The following is a 23,109-nucleotide window of genomic DNA, read 5'->3' as shown; positions in this document are numbered from 1 at the left end:
CATCTAGATTCAGGCTGATTGGATGCTGTAGCCTCAGGCAGCAGCTTTTAAAGTATGCAAATATACCTCTTTCAGGGGAAGACTGGGAGATGGGCATTTCTGTCCTTTTCCTCTGCACTTAGCCCTGGGGTGATTGATAGACAGTTAAGAACTGTTTCTTTGTTTGCTACCATCCTGTTGAACAAATGAACATAAGCCCCACTGGCCACCCGAGCCTGGCTATCAAGGGATGTGTCCTCTGGGCAGCAGCTACAAAAGCTGAGGTCCCAGATGTGTGTACAAGCTCCTTTCTTGGAGACACCAGTGACCTGTGGTGGGGCAGAGGGAGAGAGCAAAGATGGTGCCTGCTGGCCTCTCTCATCTCTGGAGAGGATTGCAATTGGCCCTAGATGTATGTTTAATTAGAAGCCTGCTCTTCAGGCCACAGGTATGAAGACAAGCTAACAGGCATCTTTCATGGAAAGACAAGGCATTTTTGTCTGCTGCCTCTGAGTGTGCCCCAGGGCAGTGGGCCATGGGGGCGGGGGGGGGGGCAGCTAGCTGGTTAAGAACGGTTTCTCCATTTGTTACAATTCTATGGGACCTGTGACTGTATGTCCCACCGTCCACCAGAGTTAGGTGATCAAGGGGTATACGCTGTGCAGCAGCTACAAAAACCGGGGTGCCCGACATGTGCACAAGCTCCTTTCTGGGAGACACTGGTAATCTGAAGTGAAGTAGAGGGAGAGCTCGAAGATGGCACCCACCTGAGGTCTCTGGAGAGGATTACAGTCTGCCCTTAGATGTGTGTTTAATTAGTAACCTGCCCCATAGGCCACGGTTATGAAGATAAGCTAATAGGACTCTTTCATGGAAAGATTGGATGTTTCCATCTGCTGCCTTTGTGCTGTGCCCTGGGGAGGGGGTAACTTTTTAAGAAATGTTTCTCCATCTTTTACAGTCCTGTGGGACCTGCTAACATAAGCTACTGGCCATCAGAGCCAGGGGATCAGGAGGTGTCCCCTGGATGGCAGCTGCTAAAACGGGGCATCAGGCATATGTACAAGCTCCCTTCTGAGAGATACCGGCAACCTGGAGTGAGGCAGAGTGAGAGGGCAAAGATGGCGCCTGCTCATCTCCATGGTCTTCAGAGAGTATTTCAGTAGGCCCCTGGATGTGTCTTAAATTAGATGTGTGCCCTTTAGGCCAAAGCTTTTAAGATATGCAAACAGCCTTCTCTCATAGAAAGACTGGGTGCTTTTTAGTAGTTAGCTGCCTCTGGGCTGGGCCCTGAGTGGTAGCCTCCGTGAGTCTGTGGGAGCCCTTTAAGAAGAACTGTTTCTCAGTTCACTATAGCATTGCGGGTCTTGGGAATGCAAGCCCCTTTGGCTCTCAAAGCTAGGTGTTTTGGGGGGCTGTCTCAGGTGCAGGTCTTAAAAGTTGGGGTGCCAGATGTGGGGTTCAAGCCCTTTGCTCGTCAAGGAGAAGCTGAAGGTTGTGCGTTTTCTCCCGATTACGGAGATTATGGATTGCTGTGCCAGGAGTGGGGTTTATGGCCAGACTGTGTCTCAGCCTTGCCTACCCATTTTGATGTGGGTTTTTTCTCGTTCACCCTGTGTGTGTAGGAATCAGTCAGCTAGTTTTTGGTTTCTTTCAGAGGGGATTGTTCTAGATGCAGCTGTATATTCAGTGTGTCTGTGGGAGGAGGTGAGTTCAGGATCCTCCTACATTGCCGTCTTGAACAGAACTCCATTTTACATTAACGTCTAACTTAAGGGGAAAATGATTTTATTATTTATTTTCATAGTATGGGCCAAACAACTGAGGCAGAGAGAATTTGTAACCCTTGTACGGTTCACATAGGTAGTAAAGGGCACAGCCAGGTTTTGATCTCTGAAGCAGGATCTCTTGAACTGCTATGAAGACTATTGAAGCTTTAGCTAAAGCGAACTTATAAAAGCACAACTCTAAGAGATGTTTCCTCACCCACACTATTGACATAAGCTCTTCTCTTTGCATTTACTTTTTTCTTTTAAAACCATGATGCTATAGGACAAAGTCAGTTAATCAGTGTTGGTTTTTTTTTTTTTTTTGAGGAAGATCAGCTCTGAGCTAACATCTATTGCCAATCCTCCTCATTTTTTTTTTTTTCCCTTTTTCTCCCCAAGGCCCCAGTAGATAGTTGTGTGTCATAGTTGCATATCATCTTCCTAGTTGCTGTATGTGGGACGCCACCTCAGCATGGCCAGACAAGCGGGGTGTCGGTGCACACCCGGGATCTGAACCCAGGTCGCCAGTAGTGGAGCATGCACACTGAACCGCTAAGCCATGGGGCTGGCCCCAGTTAATCAGTGTTAAATGGTTAACAGAAGTCACAGTACAAGTAAGTGAAAACACCTTCTATCTTGCTCACTGTATCACATTTCTAATATTGCCATTTCTCAGGTCTCTCAGGTCATTTACGTGTCAGTGTTTGCGTTATTACAGTGTTGTTCTAATACTGAGCTTTAACTATTCCTTAAAAGCTACTCTGTGTAATTGTGGTTGGCTTTTTTTTAATAGTATACTTGATAGTGTTGAGAATGTGGAGTAGGATTCCTTTTCTCTGTCAGTGATTTCAGCTGCCAACATCTAAAACAGTGACACAGGGAATCTGTTATTATTAGTTCTGTTTTTTATCAAAGCAAGGGCACTTCAGAAGTGAATAAATCTAGAATAGCCAACATCTCAGTCTCTTGAGCACTTTATTTGTTATAACAACAAGTCAATACCACAAGATGGCACCTTCTTACTTGCAACATCTACAATTACAAACAATTATCTTCATAAAATGGTTTCAGCTTTTTAACGTGCTGTTTCAGATACTATTGAAACCTCATAAAAGCAAGATTTGCTACAAACAGGATCGGCATTTGATGTTTATTAAATGAGGTCAGATCATTAAATTCAAGAAAAGAATTAATTTATAAATATTCAGATAAGAAAATTGAAATTACAAAAGCAGAGTTTGTCATCATTAAACTGAATTACAACCGTGTGTGGTTAACGCTATATCTACGTGGCTAAGTTTTTGTTAAAATACAGTTTTAGTAACCAAATCATCTACCCCAGTCTCCAATACAACGACTCATGTCATTTGTGCACCCTAACATTCAGCACACATTTCATTCAGAAGCCCCCCAGCTTTCATCTAGCCCAGCAATGACACACACTCCATTTTTTTCAACAGATGCAACCCATCAAGTGCCATCATCCCCTGGCTACCAAACAAAATACAGTATTTAAAGGTAAAAACTCAGAGAATTTCTGAAATGGTAACCCATTCTCTCTGTGTTCATGAAAATAGGCAATCCAATTTGAAAGTCTTTGAACCAATGTAAACTCTAGAAACTCAGTGTTGAAGTATGGGAAGAATAAATACCTGCACTAATATAGTGCGTAACAATGCAGTGTCAGACTCGTCATTTACAGTAAATGCCTTGATTGGACTTTCCTCCGGATTGTCATCATGCTGCTGAAGATAAAGTTTACTCAAGTCTGTGGGAATTCCATCATGTTTTCTTCCTCCCATTTCCAAACAGGAAGAGAAGGGTTTTCAGGTCCCTTGGGAAAATCAAAAAATTAAACACTCACACCCACAAACAACTTGAAAGCAAAATGGCAGACTAAATAATCCTTGACTCCATGTCAAAATGAAGTTGAGGCAATATTACTTTTGCAATATTTGTATTCTGCCCAATATATCACATCATGAGATTCCTCAAAAAACTGAGAAGTCTGAGAGCTACAAAAGAGAAAGCGGTTAAGGCAGTTGATGTCTACATTTGGATTTCTTTTTCAGGTTACATGTCTAAGTCTCCATCGTAGGCTAAGGTCAGAGGCTTCTGCTGGGGAGGTGTGCTTTGATGTGGTTTTGGCTTCTTGCTGCAAAGGGAAAAGAATTCCTGAGATAAAGTTCACAGAGCTCTGTTTTATCTGTCAAAGACAATTGTGAGGTATAGAAATTCAAGTGGTTAAATAACAAAGATTCATTTCTCTGGACTTGTGGGTTTCTTTTTTGAAGACTTGTATACTTCAACCCTGTTTTAAGGAGAACCCATCGTGCTTTCAAAATCTTAAAAATGGTTTTGTGGAAACAATGAACTTGGTTAGAGGACTACTTTCCTCTCTTGTTCTTATTTATACACAGTAATGTGACATCTGCTGCTAATTCCTAAGCTAATGCGACCTCCACATCCCAGATGTTTAACATCACAAGCAGCTGGAGCAGCCAGACTCCTGTGCCTTTCCCTGGCCTTGCTTTTAAGTCAACACACTTCTGCTTTGGCCTGAAACCTGACATTTAGCTGCCAAGTCACCAGAGTCGGTCAGGAAAATTTCACTGATTCTGTACCACGCAAAGCCATTCTCACCTGGTCTGCTTTACCTCAGGTCAACTTTGCCAGGTCAGGAAGGCTGCTGTTCCTTCTCACAGAGAGAGAAGCTGAAGTTGAGTACCATTCTCAAATCACACAGCGATGCCCCAGATCCAGGGCAAAACAACCTGCCTTACACTTTTTGATTCTTAGTATGGGTGAACCTCAATTTATGTTTCTGAATATTTATAGTTTGAATTCTGCTACACAGTGCCCCCCCTCACCTCCTCACTGTACTGTTTCCCTTCCTCCTGGATGCATTTGCTTTGTGAGGCCTTCAGAGCCAGCATTCTTTTGGGCTATCCTCACTAGCAGGGAGCTCTCTCTCTCTCTGTCCCTAAATTTCTATAGTATTTATTTTATAGTAACATCAATTATTAATGGAATGCATATTAAGTGCCAAACCCTTTGCTGAGACTTTTACATAAAATACCTCCATAAATTCCAGAACAACCCTGAGAGGGAGGTATTAGGATTATTGCTACTTTACAGAGCAGCACTAGAAAGGTTATTTACCTTCCCTCCAGTCACTGAGTACATGGCAGGGCCTGGATTTTAAGCAAGTCTAACACCCGGCCCCACACCTTTAACCGCTTCACTACATTCTCTCTATACACGTGCCATTAATTAGGCACTTGGTAGAAACAACTTTTTTGTCTGTACATATGAATTGATTTTTATACTCAGAGTGAATTTAAATTAAAAACATTTTAATGTGTATAATTCAGTGGCATTTAGTACATTCACAATGTTGTGTAACCATTACCCATATCTAGTTCCAGAATATTTTCATCACCCCAAACGGAAGCTTTGTACCCACTAAGCACTCTCCCCATTCTCTACCCTGCCCCCACAGCTCCTGACAAGGACTTATCAACTTTCTGCCTCTGTGGATTTGTGGGTATTTCATATAATGGAATCATACTATATAAGCAGCCTTTTGTGTCTCGCTTCTTTCACTTAATGGGTAAAATGGAAAATTTTATGTGAATTATACCACAATAAAAAACGATGTTTGATAAAATTAAGAATCTCCTACTTTAAAATGCTCAAGTTCTAATTCAAGGAGAAAAATTATTTTATTTGGTTTGAATTTTGAAGCAAATTATAGAAGCTAAAGAGAGAAATTAAAAATTATTTAAAAAGAAACTACTAAAAAGAACCACAGATCCTATCAGTGCCCCCACCCCGGCATGCAATGGGTGCTCTCTGGATGGGTGCTGGGTGCTGGGGACAGGCTGCAGGCACACAGTTTCCAATCAGAGAAGCTGAAGAGAGGCAGAAACATGCTTTAGAATCCTCTGCAAAGGGACCCACAGCCTCTGACTTCCTGCTTCCCAGGTCTTTTCCACTTCTCAAAAGGGTATTTATTGCATAATTAGCTGAATAACATTTAACTTTATATTAATATATATGTATATTCCAGTGGCTCTTGTCATAGTGCTGGGCTCAGGCCCTAGCATGGAGAATGGACCCAGCTTGAAATGGGGCTCCTAAGTACTCTAGTCTGCAGCATTTATAGGTACTATGAAATCACACAAATAAGAATTTACCACAACTTGCAAGTGACAGCTTGTAGATCCACTCTGGTAGTGGCGATGGTGATAGTGGGGGTTGTACAACCCACCAACTGGGAGAAAATTGCATGAAATAACTGACCAGGGGTTAATTTCCAAAATATATGAAGAACTCATACAACAGAACAAGAAAAAGACAAACAACCTGATCAAAAAATGGGCAGAGGATATGAACAGACATTTTTCCCAAGAAGATATACAGATGGCCAACAGGCACATGAAAAGCTGTTCAATGTCACTAACTATTAGAGAAATTCGAATCAAAACTACAATGAGATATCACCTCACACCTGTCAGAAAGGCTATAATTAATGGGATGAGAAATAAGAAGTGTTGGAGAGGATGTGGAGAGAAAGGAACCCTCATACACTGCTGGTGGGAGTGCAAACTGGTGCAGCCTCTATGGAAAACAGTATGGAGATTTCTCAAAAAATTAAAGATAGAAATACCATACTACTTAGCTATCCCACTACTGGGTATTTATCCAAAGAACATGAAATCAACAATACAAAGAGATCTATGCACCCCTATGTTCACTGCAGCATTATTCACAATAGCTAAGATGTGGAAGCAACCCAAGTGCCCATCAACTGATGAATGGCTAAAGAAGATGTGGTATATATATACAATGGAATACTATTCAGCCACAAAAAAAGACAAAACCATCCCATTTGCCACAATGTGGATGGACCTTGAGGGTAATATAGTAAGCAAAATAAGCCAGACAGAGAAAGACAAATACTGCATGATCTCACTCATGTGTGGAAGATAAACTAACACATGGACAAAGAGAACAGATTAGTGGTTACGAGAGGGGAAGGGGGTGGGGGGTGGGTGGATGGTGTAAAGGGGCACACGTGTATGGCGACAGGTGAAAACTAGACTATTGGTGGTGAACTCAATGCAGTCTATACAGAAACTGAAATATAATAATGTACACCTGAAGTTACACAATGTTATAAACCAATATGACCTCAATAAAAAAAGAAAAGAAAAAAGAATATGAGTAGGTTCATCTGAAATGACAATAGGGGTCTTACCCCTCCCATCTCTCCTGCTTTTTTGAGGGGAGGGCAAGAGAGGGGAAAGAAATGTAGGTGATTCCAAATGGGGCTTTTGGCAATCCGCTCTTAACTGGCATCTGCTAAGGGCTATTAGGCAAAGGGACATGGGATAGCTGAGTTCTGGGGAGTAGGGAGGAGGGACAGAGATGGCTAGATCTTTATATTGAGATAATGATATTGCCAGGGAGACAGCTAAACTGGGCCAACCTTTGTGAGCCGGGCCTGGAAAATTCTCAAAATATTAGATATTTTTTTTTATACCAGTTTCCATGTATGGAAATATGAACATTGCATCCACCTCTGGATAAAAATGGAGGGCTCCTAATATGTAGGACTTGGATTTTTGTGGGCCATGGGATGTGTTTGGGATCATTGTGATGAAGGCCTGATTTTATTATGAATTTTTTCATATTGTGTAACCTCAGATACTAAAATCACACCAATGAATGTGAGAGATTGAGAATTTTCATCGAGTTTGAAAGTTCTCCAATGTTGGCAACTGGTGAATAAGGTGGTACTTTACTGGGTAGCTGTGACTTTACAAAGCTTCCTGGCCAGTTAAAAAGAACCTAAGGGGAGGAGCTGAGTGTCAGGGCTGCCCTCAGCAAAGCCAGCAACTAGGAGACTTGTTTTTAAAGGTCCCTGCTCCCTTTCCTTACTCCCTTACTAGTATTCATTTTTCCCTTAAGAAATAAGGTTTTTTTTTTTTTTAAGCATGTTTTCTCCTTAACTCCTCTCCTCAATTAGAAAAGGTGTGGTCGCCTCACTCACACTACATCAGGACCCACAAATGCCTGGCACATAGGCTGCCATCACCACCAGTCATCCTGTACCCCCGGCGGACACCTCTAATCCATCACACAATTCTTTCCTGTTGGGCCGAGGTGCAGCCTCATAACTCTTCCTAATGGAGCACTCTTGACAGCCACCACCCTTTTTAGTTTTGCCACAAGAAATAAAACCATTATGCAACCCTGGGTGTAAGAGATCACTGACTGACACATTTTAAAGGGACCTCTTCCACGATCATTTGCACTGTAGCAAAGGATAAATTCATTAAGCCAGAAATGTGAGCTCATTATGAACTGACAGGCAAGCTGCTGGCACTTCTTAGCACTGTTGAATTCAAGTCACAAGAACCCATTCCGAGGCCAGTGGAGATTAAATAGCTTGATGAAAGCCGGAAACTGTCTTTTGTTTAGGCAGTTACTAATGAGGGCCGACCCTCTGGAAGTATGGGCACCACTCTCAAACTTGGGCAGAATGAGAGCTCATTTACTGAGTTGTGCTGAGCAAGGCAGAATGGATGTCGTTATCCGGAGTAACTTCCAGGCACTATGTTTAGATTAACTACGAACTCACCCAGTGGTCGTCCTCACTAAATTGCCTCATGGATCTTTTATTGTCAGGGGAGCTGGGGCACCAGGAATATTTCAAAAACTCGGAACACTAATGGCAGATGTACAAAAGGTTGTATCTCCACGAAATGGTCCTTAAGAAGACTGTTTTTCTATATTTTCTCAAAAGCATTTCCAAGTGTTATTATAAATTGCCTTCATCTGAAATATACACCTAAGACCAGGCATATTATAGCAGTTCTTTTGTCCTAAGCCTTTTATTTTGGGGAGAAAATATCAAGTCTCCAAAACTGTCATCCTCTAACTCTTCTGCAAGCTATTTAATAGAAGGAGATGCTGTGAAAGTATCTATTTGGATTCTTCAGGCAGCTCATATGTAACAGTAAATGGTATGTGTTTTGATATCAACAGGTATGTTCCCAGGTCTATAGCTTACTTTACTTGGGAAAAGAGGAGCCTCTAAAAAATGTGAAAGCTGTAGATACTACATTGAGTCTAAAGAGTTTTCAGGATTATTCAAGAGAAAGAAATTACAGAGACTGGGAGGCCAGTGGAAAGAGTGTATGCTTAGGGGTTAGGCAAACCTGGAGTTGGTTTTACCAGGCTGATGACCTCAGATAAGTTAAATAAGTTAAATAACTTATTTGAGGATCACTTACTCTCTCTTTAAAAGGAGGAGGAAAATAGCAACATCTCATTAGCTTATTGTGAGGACTGAATAAGGCAATCTATGTAAAGTACTTTGTTTGAAATATAAATATTAGATTTTTTTTTCCTGACCTTTGTCTCTGAAAATCATGGGCAATAAATGATTTGCTTTACTTGTCCACTCACTTATTCATTTTTTCAATAAATATTTATCAAACGTGTTCTAAAAATATATATCAATGAAACATAGTCATTATACCTCTTCCCATCCCTCCCACAAAGTTCTTGGGGTTTGATAGAGGAGGAAGATGTTTATACAAATAACTACAATATCAGTATGGAATAAATGCCCCAGGGGAGGAGGCATGGACAAGTTACGCCAAACTGTTTGATAAGGAAAATTTGAGTTTTACTGGGAAGAACTGGTGGAATGAAATAGCTAATGATGAAAAATTCCTTCTGGATGATTGGGATATAAGGAATAAACCATGGAAGCAGGAGCCTCCTTGCAAAATTAGAAGGTACCACCGTAAGTGCCCTAATATAAGGTTACTTCTCCCCAAAATTTATCTTTCAGAAACAGGTTCTAGCCTTATATTCAACCTCTATAAATCTTTCATATTATGAGGAGCTGCCTTTACAATACAAAAGTTTTTTCTAAATAGAGATCATAAATATACATGCACAGTACAAAGAAAATGGCCAACTTCCCTAACATACATGACTAGGTACTTGGGTCTTAGAATAAAGCCTCTGAAACAGCAACACAAACAGATTCAAAGCAGGGCTGTATCTCAAACAACCTGGATGGAAACGAACACGGTAAACTTGAAGAAGTGAATTTGATTGTGGAAAGGGAGACTAAAGCAACGACAGAGGGACTGATCTGAAAAAAGATGTGAACTTTGAATAAAACCATGTTATTAAATTAGAGAAAATGAATATTTTATAATAAAATAATGTGTAATATAGGATTATTGATGGAATATATAAAGAACATTGGTTAAATAGAGTAGAAAATTTACTATTTTGTCAGAATAAGAAAAGTTTATTAAGAAAGTAAAATTTTTGTCTTTTTATTTTCTACAATGGTAAAATAGTGGAAGATGAAGTTGAAAGAGTTGTTCAGGCTCAAATTGTGGAAGCCTTTTGTTGACTGCCTAGGCACCCAGAACATGACTTTCATTTTGCTGTCAGTGGGAAGCCACTGCTGGTGTCTGAATAGGAGAGGGGCTGATCACCTGGCTAAGTTTTAGGAAGACTAACCTGGCTGTAGAATGCAGAGGGGAGCATTGGTCAACGAGCCCAAATATGGAGCTATTGTGCTACTCCCAAAGGGGGATTATTAAGACCTAGCATTGAGGATAAAAAAAATTGATATGAGAAATAATGTACAGAAATATTTATGTAATCTGGTCACTGAAAAGTAAGGGGAAATTCTATTGACCTTTTATATTAAAACTTCTTTAGAAAATTATGTTTGTTACCAGAATTCAGTGATGTACCTAATTAATCCCCAGAGCCTACAGTCATGCAGAAAGGGCCTCAATAAATATTTATTACTAAGGAATGGATTAAGATTAACACAATTTTAAGTTGGAGGAAATGGAGAAACGTAAAAAGGCAAAATTTATGAGTATTACTAAATGTTAATTTTAGCTATTCGAAGGAAGAGGGAACCATAGAATCTGGAATTGGGGATGTGGCTATTACTAGAACACATCCAACCTTTTACAGACTAATAGACTGATGACCTTACACTGTGTTGGGCCTTTGCTTTGAGGGCAGTTTCTCATCTGTCAAACCTTCAAGTCCTTTGTTGCAATTTAAGACCTTTTCCTCTTTTTCTAATGTTTTCTGGTAGTTCAATGCTTCCTATCACTCTGAACCTCATATAATGCTTTCAACTTCCCATTTGTTCATTAAGACAGGATCTAGGTCATACTTACAAAACTGATCAATTCAAATATAAAAATAGGTCAAATCATTAGATTATAGAATGAATGACTAATTGAAGGTGTGATTTTTTACTACAACACTGTGGAAACAAAAGTTGGATAGAAATCCAATTTCTAGAGATTCAATTTCTGTCACTACAGGTGGCAAAGAATTAAAGTCATCTTATTTTCTTCACTAACTTTCACCAACCAAGAGCAAAGATTTAAAAATCTGTGTAGCCTTGGAAACAGAATTTGAGGCTAAATGTACAAAGGCTGGATTTGAATCGAGATTAAAACTTGGGTAAAAATTCAAGGAAATAGTCCATGAGACAGAGGATGAATATAAATATCTTGCTTTGGAGAAAAAAGTGAAGTAACACTTTAATCTCATGAAAATAAAAAAAAAATCTTTTGAAAATTTTGCTTAGGAAGCTAATAAAATAGTCTCAACGCACTTGAAAACATTCAAATGTATTTACTTCTGCCTGGTTTCAAGACCAGCTCATAAGCTAAAACATATTCTGTACAATAAACTAATCATCATTTTCTGAGAATTGATTTTCAGAAACTAGTCACTTACAAAATGGGGTTCCTGGAATTGACAGTCAAATTTTCTCTCATAGCTAGTTAGTATAGATAAACACCTGGCTCTACTATTTAAAATATACTAACAAGTTGTTTGAACCAACTGGTCACTTTAACCTAACTGGTCAAAATAGGCCAATTTAAAATTTAAGAACTAGAATTATCTAGAGTAATGGTTCTCAGCCTTGGCTGTATATTAGAATTACCCAGGGCACTTTGAAACATCTAGACCACTTGGCCACATGAAAAACTAATTAAATCAGAATCTCTGGGGCTGAGACCCAAGTATCTGTCCTCAGGAGATGCCAGGAGTTGCCAATGGGTAGTCAAAGCTAAAAACTACTGATCTAAGTCAAAATACTAAAAAGTGAAAGTCCTGACTAATGATTTGTCTCTCACACCTTCTGATGTTATTTGAAAACCAAATAAAAAATCTTATTTCAAATAAAGACAATAAAGATAATGATCTCCCATTTCAACTATTCAACAATTCTACTGTTGGTGACAATTTGTGAGTTCAAGGTTCCTATTATAACGGTCAATGATCCTGACTTGTTTCATTTTAGTATAATATGCCACCCATAAAAACAAGGAATATAAACTTTTTAATAATTAGTACTTACCAAACAAGGTAGGAAGTAAATACTAGGAAAATCATGATAAGGAAACCACCACCTGAAACTCCATAAACCCAAATTTTTACTCGGCCATCTGTTTAAAATAGAGATAAAGTAAGCTTAGTGTACAAAGCTGTATTTCTCATCTGAATTTATTTATAACCTATTTTATTTCTCATCTGAATTCTGAGACTTGCATACGTCATAGGTAGAAATACCTATATGTGACAGCTATCAAATGTAACAAAAATATCAGGTAAAAATGTAAGATAGTCTATCAAATTTTTCACATTGCTAAACACTAACAATCATTACTTCATAAAATCTAACAATTGGCAGGCTACTTTGAGTTTATTTTCACATGTGTATAGTCTCATACATGTAACACAAAAGTATTGCAAAATATTTTGACAACATAAGTAGAAGAGAGAAATAAATTAAGAGATAATCCTGTAGGCAAAGAAAACTACTATGATCATTTTGGTGGCTTTGCTTCTTGAATGATGTTAGGTAAAAGAAAAAATTCATGACCAAAGAAGCTAATCAATTCACCAAATTACTGTAAAACTACAACCACATGTGTACATGTATACATTATTTTGGATTTGATATCTGCTAGAGTTGAAGAAAAATAGATTAGCCAAATAGTCTGATCAGTTTTGTGACTTTCACTATATAAGGTATAACTTGAGTGTATGTATGTTTTTCCTATATATGATAGAAATTTGAGTTGTTTCTGGAAATATAGTGTGATTTGCTCTATTTTATGTGAGCATACAGTTAACTAAACTTAGAACTGGACAGACAAAGGCAATGCCTCAGCATCCCAAAGAAACTGCATTCCTTTCTGAAAGATATACACACACAGAAGTTTCATTATACTACATATGTGCTTTTTGGACCTGCAACTGATCACACTTAGCATCTTATTCTAAAGGCTTCCGTGAGATGAAAAACAATCAAAATCTATTGTAAACAACACTTGTTTGGAATAAAAGCACAATTACATTCAATTATATTACGACTACCTATTATAGTTTTTGCTTACAAGACACTTGCAAGCCTCAATCAGGTTTTAGAATGAGGTTTTAATGTAGTAATGATATTTTTCTATGGTCATAAAACTTTTAACAAAGCTTTGATTCTGATCTCTTTGAAACACTAATGATGAAATCCCCTATTCCGAGTTTTTTACATCGGCAATAAAAAGAAAAGTCTTCCCTGAGTGAGAACACAGCTTTCATTTTCTTACCTCTAAACCTCAAAGAGCTGAGGTATTGGGAGGACAGTGCTTTTAAATCCCCAGTGTAGAGGTATGTGCTCCATGACCTTTAAGCCATGTTACTTAAAGAAGAATTAATTAATATAACTTTCTGTAATAACAGAATAGATTGGATCAAACTTCAAACTATTAAAAAAAGATATGTAGTAAAAAATAAGTCTGCCACCCTTGCTCAGTTCCCTACCTAGGAGCTACCACTGTTACCAGTTTCCTTGTGAATAATTTCATGATTTTCTCTGCATATGCAAGAGTTTGAGTACATACACACAAATACATACACCTTTTTAAAAAATACACAAGTGGTATATATCATTCACTTTGGTCCTTTTTTTCCACTTAACAACACATGTTGGTATATTTCCATGCTAGTTCACAAAGGCAGGTTTATCTTCTTTTTAATATATCTGGAGATATACTGCATAATCGTATCATATTTTTCCCATTCTATTTATAGATATGTAGGTTGTTTCCACTCATTTGCTATATAACAAGCAATCATGTAATGAATATCATTTACATACTTCTTAGTATATGTGTATATATTTGTATGATGAATTCCTAGGAAAGAAATTTTAGATCAAAATGATAGATATTGCCTAAATGGCCTCCTAGAGGTTGCTCCAATTTATACTCTCATTATGAGAACATAGTGAAAGTTATAAACTCTCTTCCAAGACTAAATATATATCATATATGTGCTTACATACATACATATGTACACAATAGTATATATGAATATACACATATATTTGTATATATACATGTGCGTATACACACAGATATTCACATACATGATACTATTGATGCTTTAGTTAGACCCCCAAATGTTAAGGACCTCACTTGTGGATTTGAAGACTCATTTCTCTGGGACCTCACTCTAATTTGCTTCCAGAAATAGGGTCTAGAGGCAATGGGTGAGCCTGGCTACATTTCATATCAAATTTAAATCTACTACTATTTTAGTCACAGAATAAATATAATGTTTTTAAACATCCATGGCATGCCCAGACATATAGGGGAATCAAAAGTGAATAAGATATTGTGGTTATCCCCAAAAGGTGGATGAGGAGGGTACATCTTGTTTCCCCCACTAAATCTAGGGTCCCTTGGGCCTGAGCTCTGGTTTTTGCTTCATTTAAGCACATCATCAAAGCACTTATGGTATGCAAAGGTCTAGGATCTGGGAGGAAATTTCCCAGGGTATATTTTGCCTGAGATTTGTCTGTCTCTTCCCTCTCCATGTCCTGTCAGTTATGCCGTTTTCCTTAGTCATTAGTAGCATTTTGTTTCCTAGAAGAGGTATGTGTGATAGGCACAGAGAATCTTACTTTCCTTTTCCGCCTACTTCAAAAAGTGGGAAGCAGAGACCAGTGCTATGGAAAGGCCTTAATGATCTGCCTTTCAAACCCTCCTGTCATTTACTGGTGGTTTGAGCTTGGTCGAATTAATTTGAACTGCCAGTTTCAGATTCATAATCTCTAAAATGGGATGATAGCATCTCATTAGGTTGCAAGGACATAATGAGATGCCTCACGCAATATAATCAGCACAGAACCACAGGATACACAGAAAGCATTTCGTCAATGTTCACTCCTGTCCTTAATAACCACCAACACTTGAGCCCTGCAGGCCCAACGCTATGCTAATACTTAGAACAATCCTGCAGGATGGATGCCTCTAGACTGATTTCACGGATGAAGAAACAGTTCCAGAGAGGTGAAGAAATTACACTCAATCATAAAACAGGTACATTCTGAGCCACGATGCCAACAAGGTCTCTCTGCCTCTGAAATTGATGCTCTTTACCATTTCTCTAGTGTTTCTCAAATCAGATAGGTTCCCTGAACATTTCCTAAGGTATCTGTATATTCCTGAGCATCTATTCCAATTTTTGCTTTTAATTTCAATTATATACAGAAATTCACAATTATAAAAGCAAAGTCTTCCACAGAGATAACAATTAAAAGATATTTTTAAAGATTAATATTTCAGTTACTTAATTCAGTATCTCTTAGACTAGGGTTGACAGACTTATCCCCAACCACCCATGAGAACATTTTACATCTAAAGGGGACCATACATACATTATATAACAATCAAACTTGAGAAACCTTGAACTAGACCATACTGCCTCTTCCTTCTCTCCTCTTTTCCTCCTTCCCTCCATTCTTTCCATCATGAGCAGGGGTCACAATATGAACCCTAACCCCCCACAAGAAAACTTACATTTCTTACTCATAACTGAAACATACCTGGATCAAGGGGTTGAAGAGACCATCCTTTAAAAATATCATGTATTTTTGAATTCACAGGTCTGTTTTTCCCAGCAAGGTTTTTCACATCAGCTTTCTTATCCTCTGAGCCAGGTACTTTCATGCAGTAATCCAGGAAACCATTTGATCTCATTATCTCTGTATAGCCTTTCTCACAACCACAGACTCCGCCCTACACAATAAAAAAATATTTTTACAGTTACACAGTGAGTTGTGCAGAGGAAAAAAGAAAAATTTAAATGTTGGGATCACTTAATATTTGCATGATATGTCATGGAAATTTAGGGTTTTTCAGCAACAGACTTGCCAAAGAGATGAAAATCCAATAAATAGTTTATTTTTCTGAATTCTAAAGTCAACCCTTAAATAAATCATCAGATTTTCTAGTGGTTTACAAATCTTACACCTTCCAAATATGAAATCACAGTTCTTTGTCAAAAAAGGGCATTAACTACATCCTTTTCTCTCTCATAGAGATGTTTAAGGCGTTTAATCAAATTAGCCTCAACTCTCCCCCAGCTGTTTTAGATTCCTGTCCACTCACCCCAACCTGCCCTTGATACTGAGAAGCAAAGCAGCAGGGATTATGTACATATCGTCTTTGAGGTCTGTTGCTACCCCAGCTGCTGAATGCCTCTATCACCTTCTACCATTAATCACTAACTAGTCTGAACTACCTCTCTGCTGGTAGGCTTGGTTCAGCACTCAAGGAGGGCAGCCCAAGTGGAGAAAAAAAGACTTCACCAAATGCACATGTCCAAGAGAGGGATGAGAGGTATTTATATGATATCTCATACATAATATATATATCCCTCTCTTTAGTAACCCAAGTGTCACATCACATCATCATATTCCTAATTGGCATTGTGACAATGTGTCCTTCATAATTGCCTATGGATTCCTGGCCATTCATGTACAATAAGCCTCTCCAAGAAGCTGACTATGATGAAGTATTATGGACAAGGATTTCTATCTGTTTTTGAAAGCAAAACTGAAAATAATTGTTCTGCCTTCCTCCAGCAAACATAGAGACAACAGAGTAGAACAGAAAAAATTAAGCATAAGATTATGAATCTCTATGACTTTGCTATCAGGGCTCCTTACCTAAAACTGTGTATCTGGCATTTTCTGAACAGGCCCTAGTCTCATGTAGTACTTAAGTCAATCCTTATCAGCCAGATTTATTTAGGTCATCAATTGTGAATGAACACATGATTTTGAGGAGCAGTAGATACTAAAACTAAAGAGGGCACACCTCAATCTTCCACAGAAGGAAAAGGTCAGAAAAGCATATAGTATAATTAATAACTTCCCACAGTTAGCAAATAGGCAGCAGTCATATAATAATGACAATTTTATGGTATTTCCAGTTGGTTTTAATTGAAGGCATTACACAGTGTTCAATGGAGAGAACTAATTAAGAAAATTTGTATATGCTCAGCTATGAAAGCCATCTTTTCAAGATGCAGCTCTATTAGTCTGAGTGAAAAGTTATAACCAGTCTCATAGACCAAAGGTTCAAGGGAAAAGTTAATTTATATTTATTAAAGAGGGTATCCAGAGAGTTGGTGGAAAGCTACAACTTCTATCTTGCAAATATCATTAGGCCACGAAGTTGCTGCTGATCTCTTCTTTTCTTTCTTTTTTCTGTAAGCTCAGTCACTGACTTTTCTTTGGTAAAGAATTAACCTAGGGGGCCGGCCCGGTGGTGCAAGCGGTTAAGTGCGCATGCTCCACTGCAGCGGCCTGGGGTTTGCCGGTTTGGATCCCAGGCGTGCACTGACGCACCACTTGTCAAGCCATGCTGTGGCGGCGTCCCATATGAAGTGGAGGAAGATGGGCATGGATGTTAGCCCAGGGCCGGTCTTCCTCAGCAAAAAGAGGAAGATTGGCAGATGTTAGCTCAGGGCTGATCGGGCTGATCTTCTACACACAAAAAAAGAAAAAATTAACCTACCTTGGAGTAGAAGAGCCACAAATAGGATTGAGTGCTTTAGTTATTTTTAACCTACTCATTTTTGGAAAGTGCAAACTACAAGAAGAAACTCGTTCTCTTGAGAGACATGGCATACATTTTTTTAAATATATATGCACTGCACACTATGAGTGCCATTGATTGCAATACAGTGCAAATTTTGCATTAAATCCTGAGCAGTGGTATATGGGAGGTAAGAGAGGAAAAGGGGACAAAAGATTTCTGCTGTAAAAAAATTTATATATATATAGACACAATTATTATCCATAGCCACATATTTGACTTATTTAAAATCAACTAGAAATTGACTCACACTACAGTAATAGTAGTGTAATCAATTTTACTAAATAGTATTTAGCAACTATGAACATGCATTTATAGTATCTTTCAAAATAGTTTAGGTATATGAAAGGCTAAGAATGGAGGAAATAAATCAACTGAGAACATTTATTGATAAATAGAGCTAACACAAATTAAATATCTGAAAGACAGATTTGGCTATAGACAAACTTATAGAAAAAACGACTGCTGTTCTTAACACATGGCCCTGCAAAGAAATTCTTAAAAGCTGTGATTACTCCTGCACATGCCTCTAGATGGTATCGCGGGTACACGGAACTGCTGCTTGGGCTATAGCAGAATGGAAAACATCCGACAGCAAGTGCATAACACAGCCATTAAAATACTTGAAGTCTCCAGCACATGACTCACCTGGGTACAGTAGGAGAAAGGTTTTCTGCAGGCGGGATTACACTGCCGAATAGCAGCAGGACGTGCCTGGGGGGAGCAGCCTCCTACAAAGGAAATCCCACCATCAGTTGCAGAGTTTTCTATGATAAACATTAAAAAAATTTTTTTTCTTCCTCTCTGGCACTGGCCATTTTGTAACTGTTTTATTTTTTTTAATACGTTTGCTGACATGTGGCCCAGTCTTATTTTATTGATTACTCCAGGATGGACTGTTTGAGATGGAAGGCTCTGCTAACAGAAGATGGTTACAATAGAGTTTTTATATCTGCTCATTGGCAATGTGATTCTATCATATGGCTGTGCTGGAGGGCAAAGTCTGTGAGCACCAGGATCAGTAAAAGAATTGATGAAATCTCAATTTAAGCTCAGGAACAGAAAACATATCTGCTCGAAGACCCATTCTATGTATATTTTTCTCTAGCACCCGAATACCCCAACTAGGCACTAAGCTGAATCCCAATACCCAAATGCTAAAAGAATGCCACTAATCAATTCATGGGATCATAATTCAGATGCTTTGGTAACATTTTTAAATGTATTTCAATCAGGATACAGACACACACACAGACAAATTTTTAAGAGCAGATGTATACACTCCAGGAGGGGCAATCACACATCTTACACAGTACTTGTAGGTGCTCATTAAATATTTTTGAATAAATGGATGTAATAATGCACGCACCTATAATCTGAAAATCATTTACATATCAGTTTTGCCTTCCTGGATTCAAGGAACTAAGCTAAGATTGACATAACATTCGAGGGCATTATTGAAACCTTATTTATAATATTGGTTGCATTTATAGGTTCTAGCCTTTGCATTAGTATAACTGTCTACCAATTATAGTGTATGATTTTGTAGCTAACAAAAATCTCTGGGCCTAAGGCAGTGTAAAGAGCAGTCAGATCTACATTTTCCCAGGGAATGAAGCAGCTAAATTCTCACTGTTACTTGAAAAATAAAACAAACCATCCATACAGAAATAAAACAACAAACCCCACAATCCAGAATTACCACCTAGGTGTGAAATTGATAACATGGGCATTAGTGGCAATAACCACACAGTCCTGTTGCTACCAATTGTGTTTGGAGAGGGTGTTTTCCACTCTTTAAGCCAGTGATCTCCAAAGTGCAGTGTGTGCATTCTGGGGGCGGGGATCTCTTCGGAATTGGGAAGAAAATATTTGAATTTATATAGTTTATACATTTTTTTAAATTTTAAGAATGAAATTAAACTCCAATAATATGTAGCAGATGATACTAGTAACCTGAGCTGATTCATCAGATGTGCACATGGTGTACACTGTGCATGAAGTACTCTTTGTGAGAATTCGATAGTGTAACCCTCACCAGCTTAACTCCAAGCTTACTGTAGAGTAAGATGCTTTCTGTGTTCCTGGTTAGGTAGAGTTACAGTACATTTAGTTTTAACAATAACTTACAAAATGGACAAGTAGCTTAAAATAAGTTATTATATGGATAAATTATGGAATAAAGGGAATACCAATAATGCAAAAACAGGTAAACAAGAAAAAGGCAGAGCTGACAATTCTTCTGTTCCTATAGAAGAATAGAAATTCTCCCACTCCTGCGATAAGTTCATTGTCAGCCGCCTTATTCGTGCTAAATAAAAACACAATTAAATTTTCTCTGATAAGAAAGCATCAAAATAAAAAACCTTTAAAATTATTGGGAAGACCATTTGTCGATCAAATTGTATCCACCATCATGAGTGAGGAACCCTTCCCTCAGTCTATATTTAGATATTAAATAATAATCACGACTAGCACAATATCCAAAAACTAAGCTTCCAGTACACAAATGCAAGCATCTATAATTTACAGCAAAAAAGATTTTTGCACCATCCACAAATATGATAATTTAATTTTTTATATCTTTATCAACCCTTTTAATTTCAATTTCTGTATATGTTTTATAATTTGATATATTAGCATAGAAACGCGGGAATATATGTTGACATATGTCCTCAAAACTTTTCACTGAGAAGGTACGTGATTTGAAATTTTAGAGACCATTGTTTTAAATTAGCATCTGTCTTGCCGGTCTTCCTCAGCAAAAAGAGGAGGATTGGCATGGATGTTAGCTTGGGGCTGATCTTCCTCACACACACACACACACACACACACAAAATTAGCATCTGTCTTTTTCACTCTCAGATCATAATATTTAAGGAAATTTATTGTATTTCAGCTTATTTCTTTAAGTTGTCTGATATATTATGGGTCTTCAAATAGAATTGTTTGCTTTCTGAGACGCAGAGGTCTAATGACAATTTGCCATGAAGATCATCTAAGGCCATCTGCCCAGTCTTCCCTTGCTTATAATTTGTAAGCTAATTCTCACAAACAGCAACACTCAGGGATCTTTTTGAAGTGCCCACACAAATCTTAGGTAGGAATACCTGTAACATTAATGCCATCTGAACGTTGGCACCATACAGTGCGTTCATTATTGTTCCAAAGACTTGCTTTCCATGTGTAGTGATAACATTTGCCTCCTGAAAGCAAATATGATAACAGTGGTTCTATTATACCTCACATGAAATAGAATAAGCATTGATCAATCAAGGCTAAGAACTGAAAAGTGCTCTTGGTACCTGAACAAGGGCGTGTTTCTAGAACCTGCTGGGGGCAGCTGTCTTGGTTCTCAAAAGACTGAATTATAAATGTCCTTGACCTAGATTGGCGGCCCAATGTCTCAAAGCTTCTTCCATCGATGCAGGTTAGTTCACACGTGCTCCACTCTGACCATTCTGTTAAATGGCAGTCTCCTGGATGATGTGCAGTACAGAGCAGGGGAGACAACATGAAAACTGGTACTTGACAACGTTCACATGGACAGGTTCATAGTGAGATGTGTGGTGGTTGTGCAGTGATATGGGTGGTTTCTAGATACTATACATTCTACTCTGACCAACTTTCCCATTAGAAAGTACCAAGAATGATGAAGTACATTATGGTTTAATCTAGTTTAGCAAGAGAGTGCCAAAAATTAGATTGCCATTACTTTGCTTCAAATCACAGTAGTCTTATCTAGAGAACACTATGTGTCTGCTAGTGATAATAAAATTTTTTAGAGAGAGATGTAAAGATGATAGTAACTCAGTTTTCAAAGAGCAGCATAACATCATAAAATGGATGTTCATAGAAACCATATAAAGGGAATAAGTCGGTCACTTAAGTGGAATATCTTTGGGCCTAAAGAACATTTAATTTAATAATCTGAACACACACATTTGCATATATGTATGTAAATGTTTACAAACATGCATGCATGTTACATGCCATATCATAAGGATATTTTAAGCCACCTTAAACTTATGCCACACAAGCTAAGTTGTGTTATTAGGGTTAAAATAACTCATACATTTTATGTAACTAATAATGGCCTTCACAATTACATGGAACTTGACCATTTAACAGCGTGCTTTCATAAACCTATAGTCTTACTTGTCCCCACCATGCCATCAGCCAGACATTCACCCACTCATGTATTCAGTCAACATTTTTTGAGTGCTGGCCAGTGTGCTAGGTGCTGTTAGGTCAGGTATTATTAACACATTTCATAGATGGAGCAACCACTGCTCAAAGGGGCTAGACCCTATGTCCCAGGGAAAATGTCAGTGAAGTGATAAAGACAAGATTCTAATTTAGCTCTTAACTTTCCAAATCTGGTGCCTTTTTTCTTCCTCTTGCCTACTTTGCCTCCACTGAAGCTGTAGTTATATTCCAAAGTGATAACCACAATTAAAAATGAATTAAAGTCAATTAAAAACTTCAATTTTGATGAGACAGAGCTTCTCCAGATAAAAGAAAATAAATAAATAAAAAGATAACCGTGGAAGGTCCTCACAACTGTTTAAAACTGCATACCTGCGCAAGGCACAACACACGGCTGCTTCAGGATGCTGTCCTGAAAGGGCATTTTTCCACACAGTGCATCGTCTACACGTACAGCCCAGTGAGACATTGAACCATTGTGGACCACGCAGGAGAGGCTGCGGACCTGGACTCCTTCCCCACAGTCTCCACCCTGTGAGAGGAAATGATACTGTCAGAATTACCCAAATAATTACCATCTTAGAGTTTTGACTCCTGCCACCCGGTTGCCCAAGAAACCCTAGTTGTGTATTTCATCAACTTTCTCCTCTTGGGAGTTATCTTTCAATCGTTAACAATAAAGCATCACTGAGCAATTCTTGTAGAGCTGAAAGAGAAGCTAAAGTAGAAAAGCAAATTTATGCCATGGAATTTATGTACTCAGAATATGACAATTCATTTTGGAACTCAGCCAGGATTGACTGAAAAAGAAAAACAATACATAATTTGTCTAGGTGTATGTGATAAAATGGCCCTAATCCATAATCACTCCCCAAAAGAGCATGTACAGCCACAGGGCATACATTTCTCTTTTACTTTGCTTGCTTTTCCTTTGTAGGGAATTCAGTACTTTCTCACACGGATTAGGCTGGGGTTTCCAGTAAAACACTGATTTTCTTTATTGCCATGAGAAGTTGTTTTCCCAGCATGCGTTTTGTGCTAAATAATGTTCTTTAAAGAGATTTCATACAAATTCCACTCAGATAATTCTGGGCAATTAGAAAAAATCTGTGCCATGTCTCACA

At 38.3% G+C, this 23,109-nt stretch overlaps 1 protein-coding gene across 1 annotated transcript in view; it reads right to left on the bottom strand.

Moving 5' to 3' along the window:
* Window positions 1-2,713: 2,713 nt before the first annotated feature.
* THSD7B (thrombospondin type 1 domain containing 7B) overlaps window positions 2,714-23,109 on the bottom strand; it is an 808,984-nt gene continuing 788,588 nt past the window's right edge. Inside the window, exons 22-28 of the mRNA XM_087435109.1 lie at window positions 22,358-22,517; window positions 21,082-21,255; window positions 20,887-20,982; window positions 18,425-18,507; window positions 15,718-15,910; window positions 12,190-12,277; window positions 2,714-3,903 (exon numbers count right to left, since the gene is read on the bottom strand). Of these exons, the coding sequence (XP_087291235.1) occupies window positions 3,822-3,903; window positions 12,190-12,277; window positions 15,718-15,910; window positions 18,425-18,507; window positions 20,887-20,982; window positions 21,082-21,255; window positions 22,358-22,517 (876 nt within the window). The 3' untranslated portion in view covers window positions 2,714-3,821. The remainder of the gene's footprint in view (window positions 3,904-12,189; window positions 12,278-15,717; window positions 15,911-18,424; window positions 18,508-20,886; window positions 20,983-21,081; window positions 21,256-22,357; window positions 22,518-23,109) is intronic.

The sequence above is a fragment of the Ceratotherium simum genome, chromosome 9 (assembly GCF_057802395.1).
Source record: "Ceratotherium simum simum isolate JZ-2026a chromosome 9, ASM5780239v1, whole genome shotgun sequence".
In the NCBI taxonomy this organism is placed as follows: domain Eukaryota; kingdom Metazoa; phylum Chordata; class Mammalia; order Perissodactyla; family Rhinocerotidae; genus Ceratotherium; species Ceratotherium simum.
This window is presented reverse-complemented; position numbering and strand designations above follow the sequence as displayed.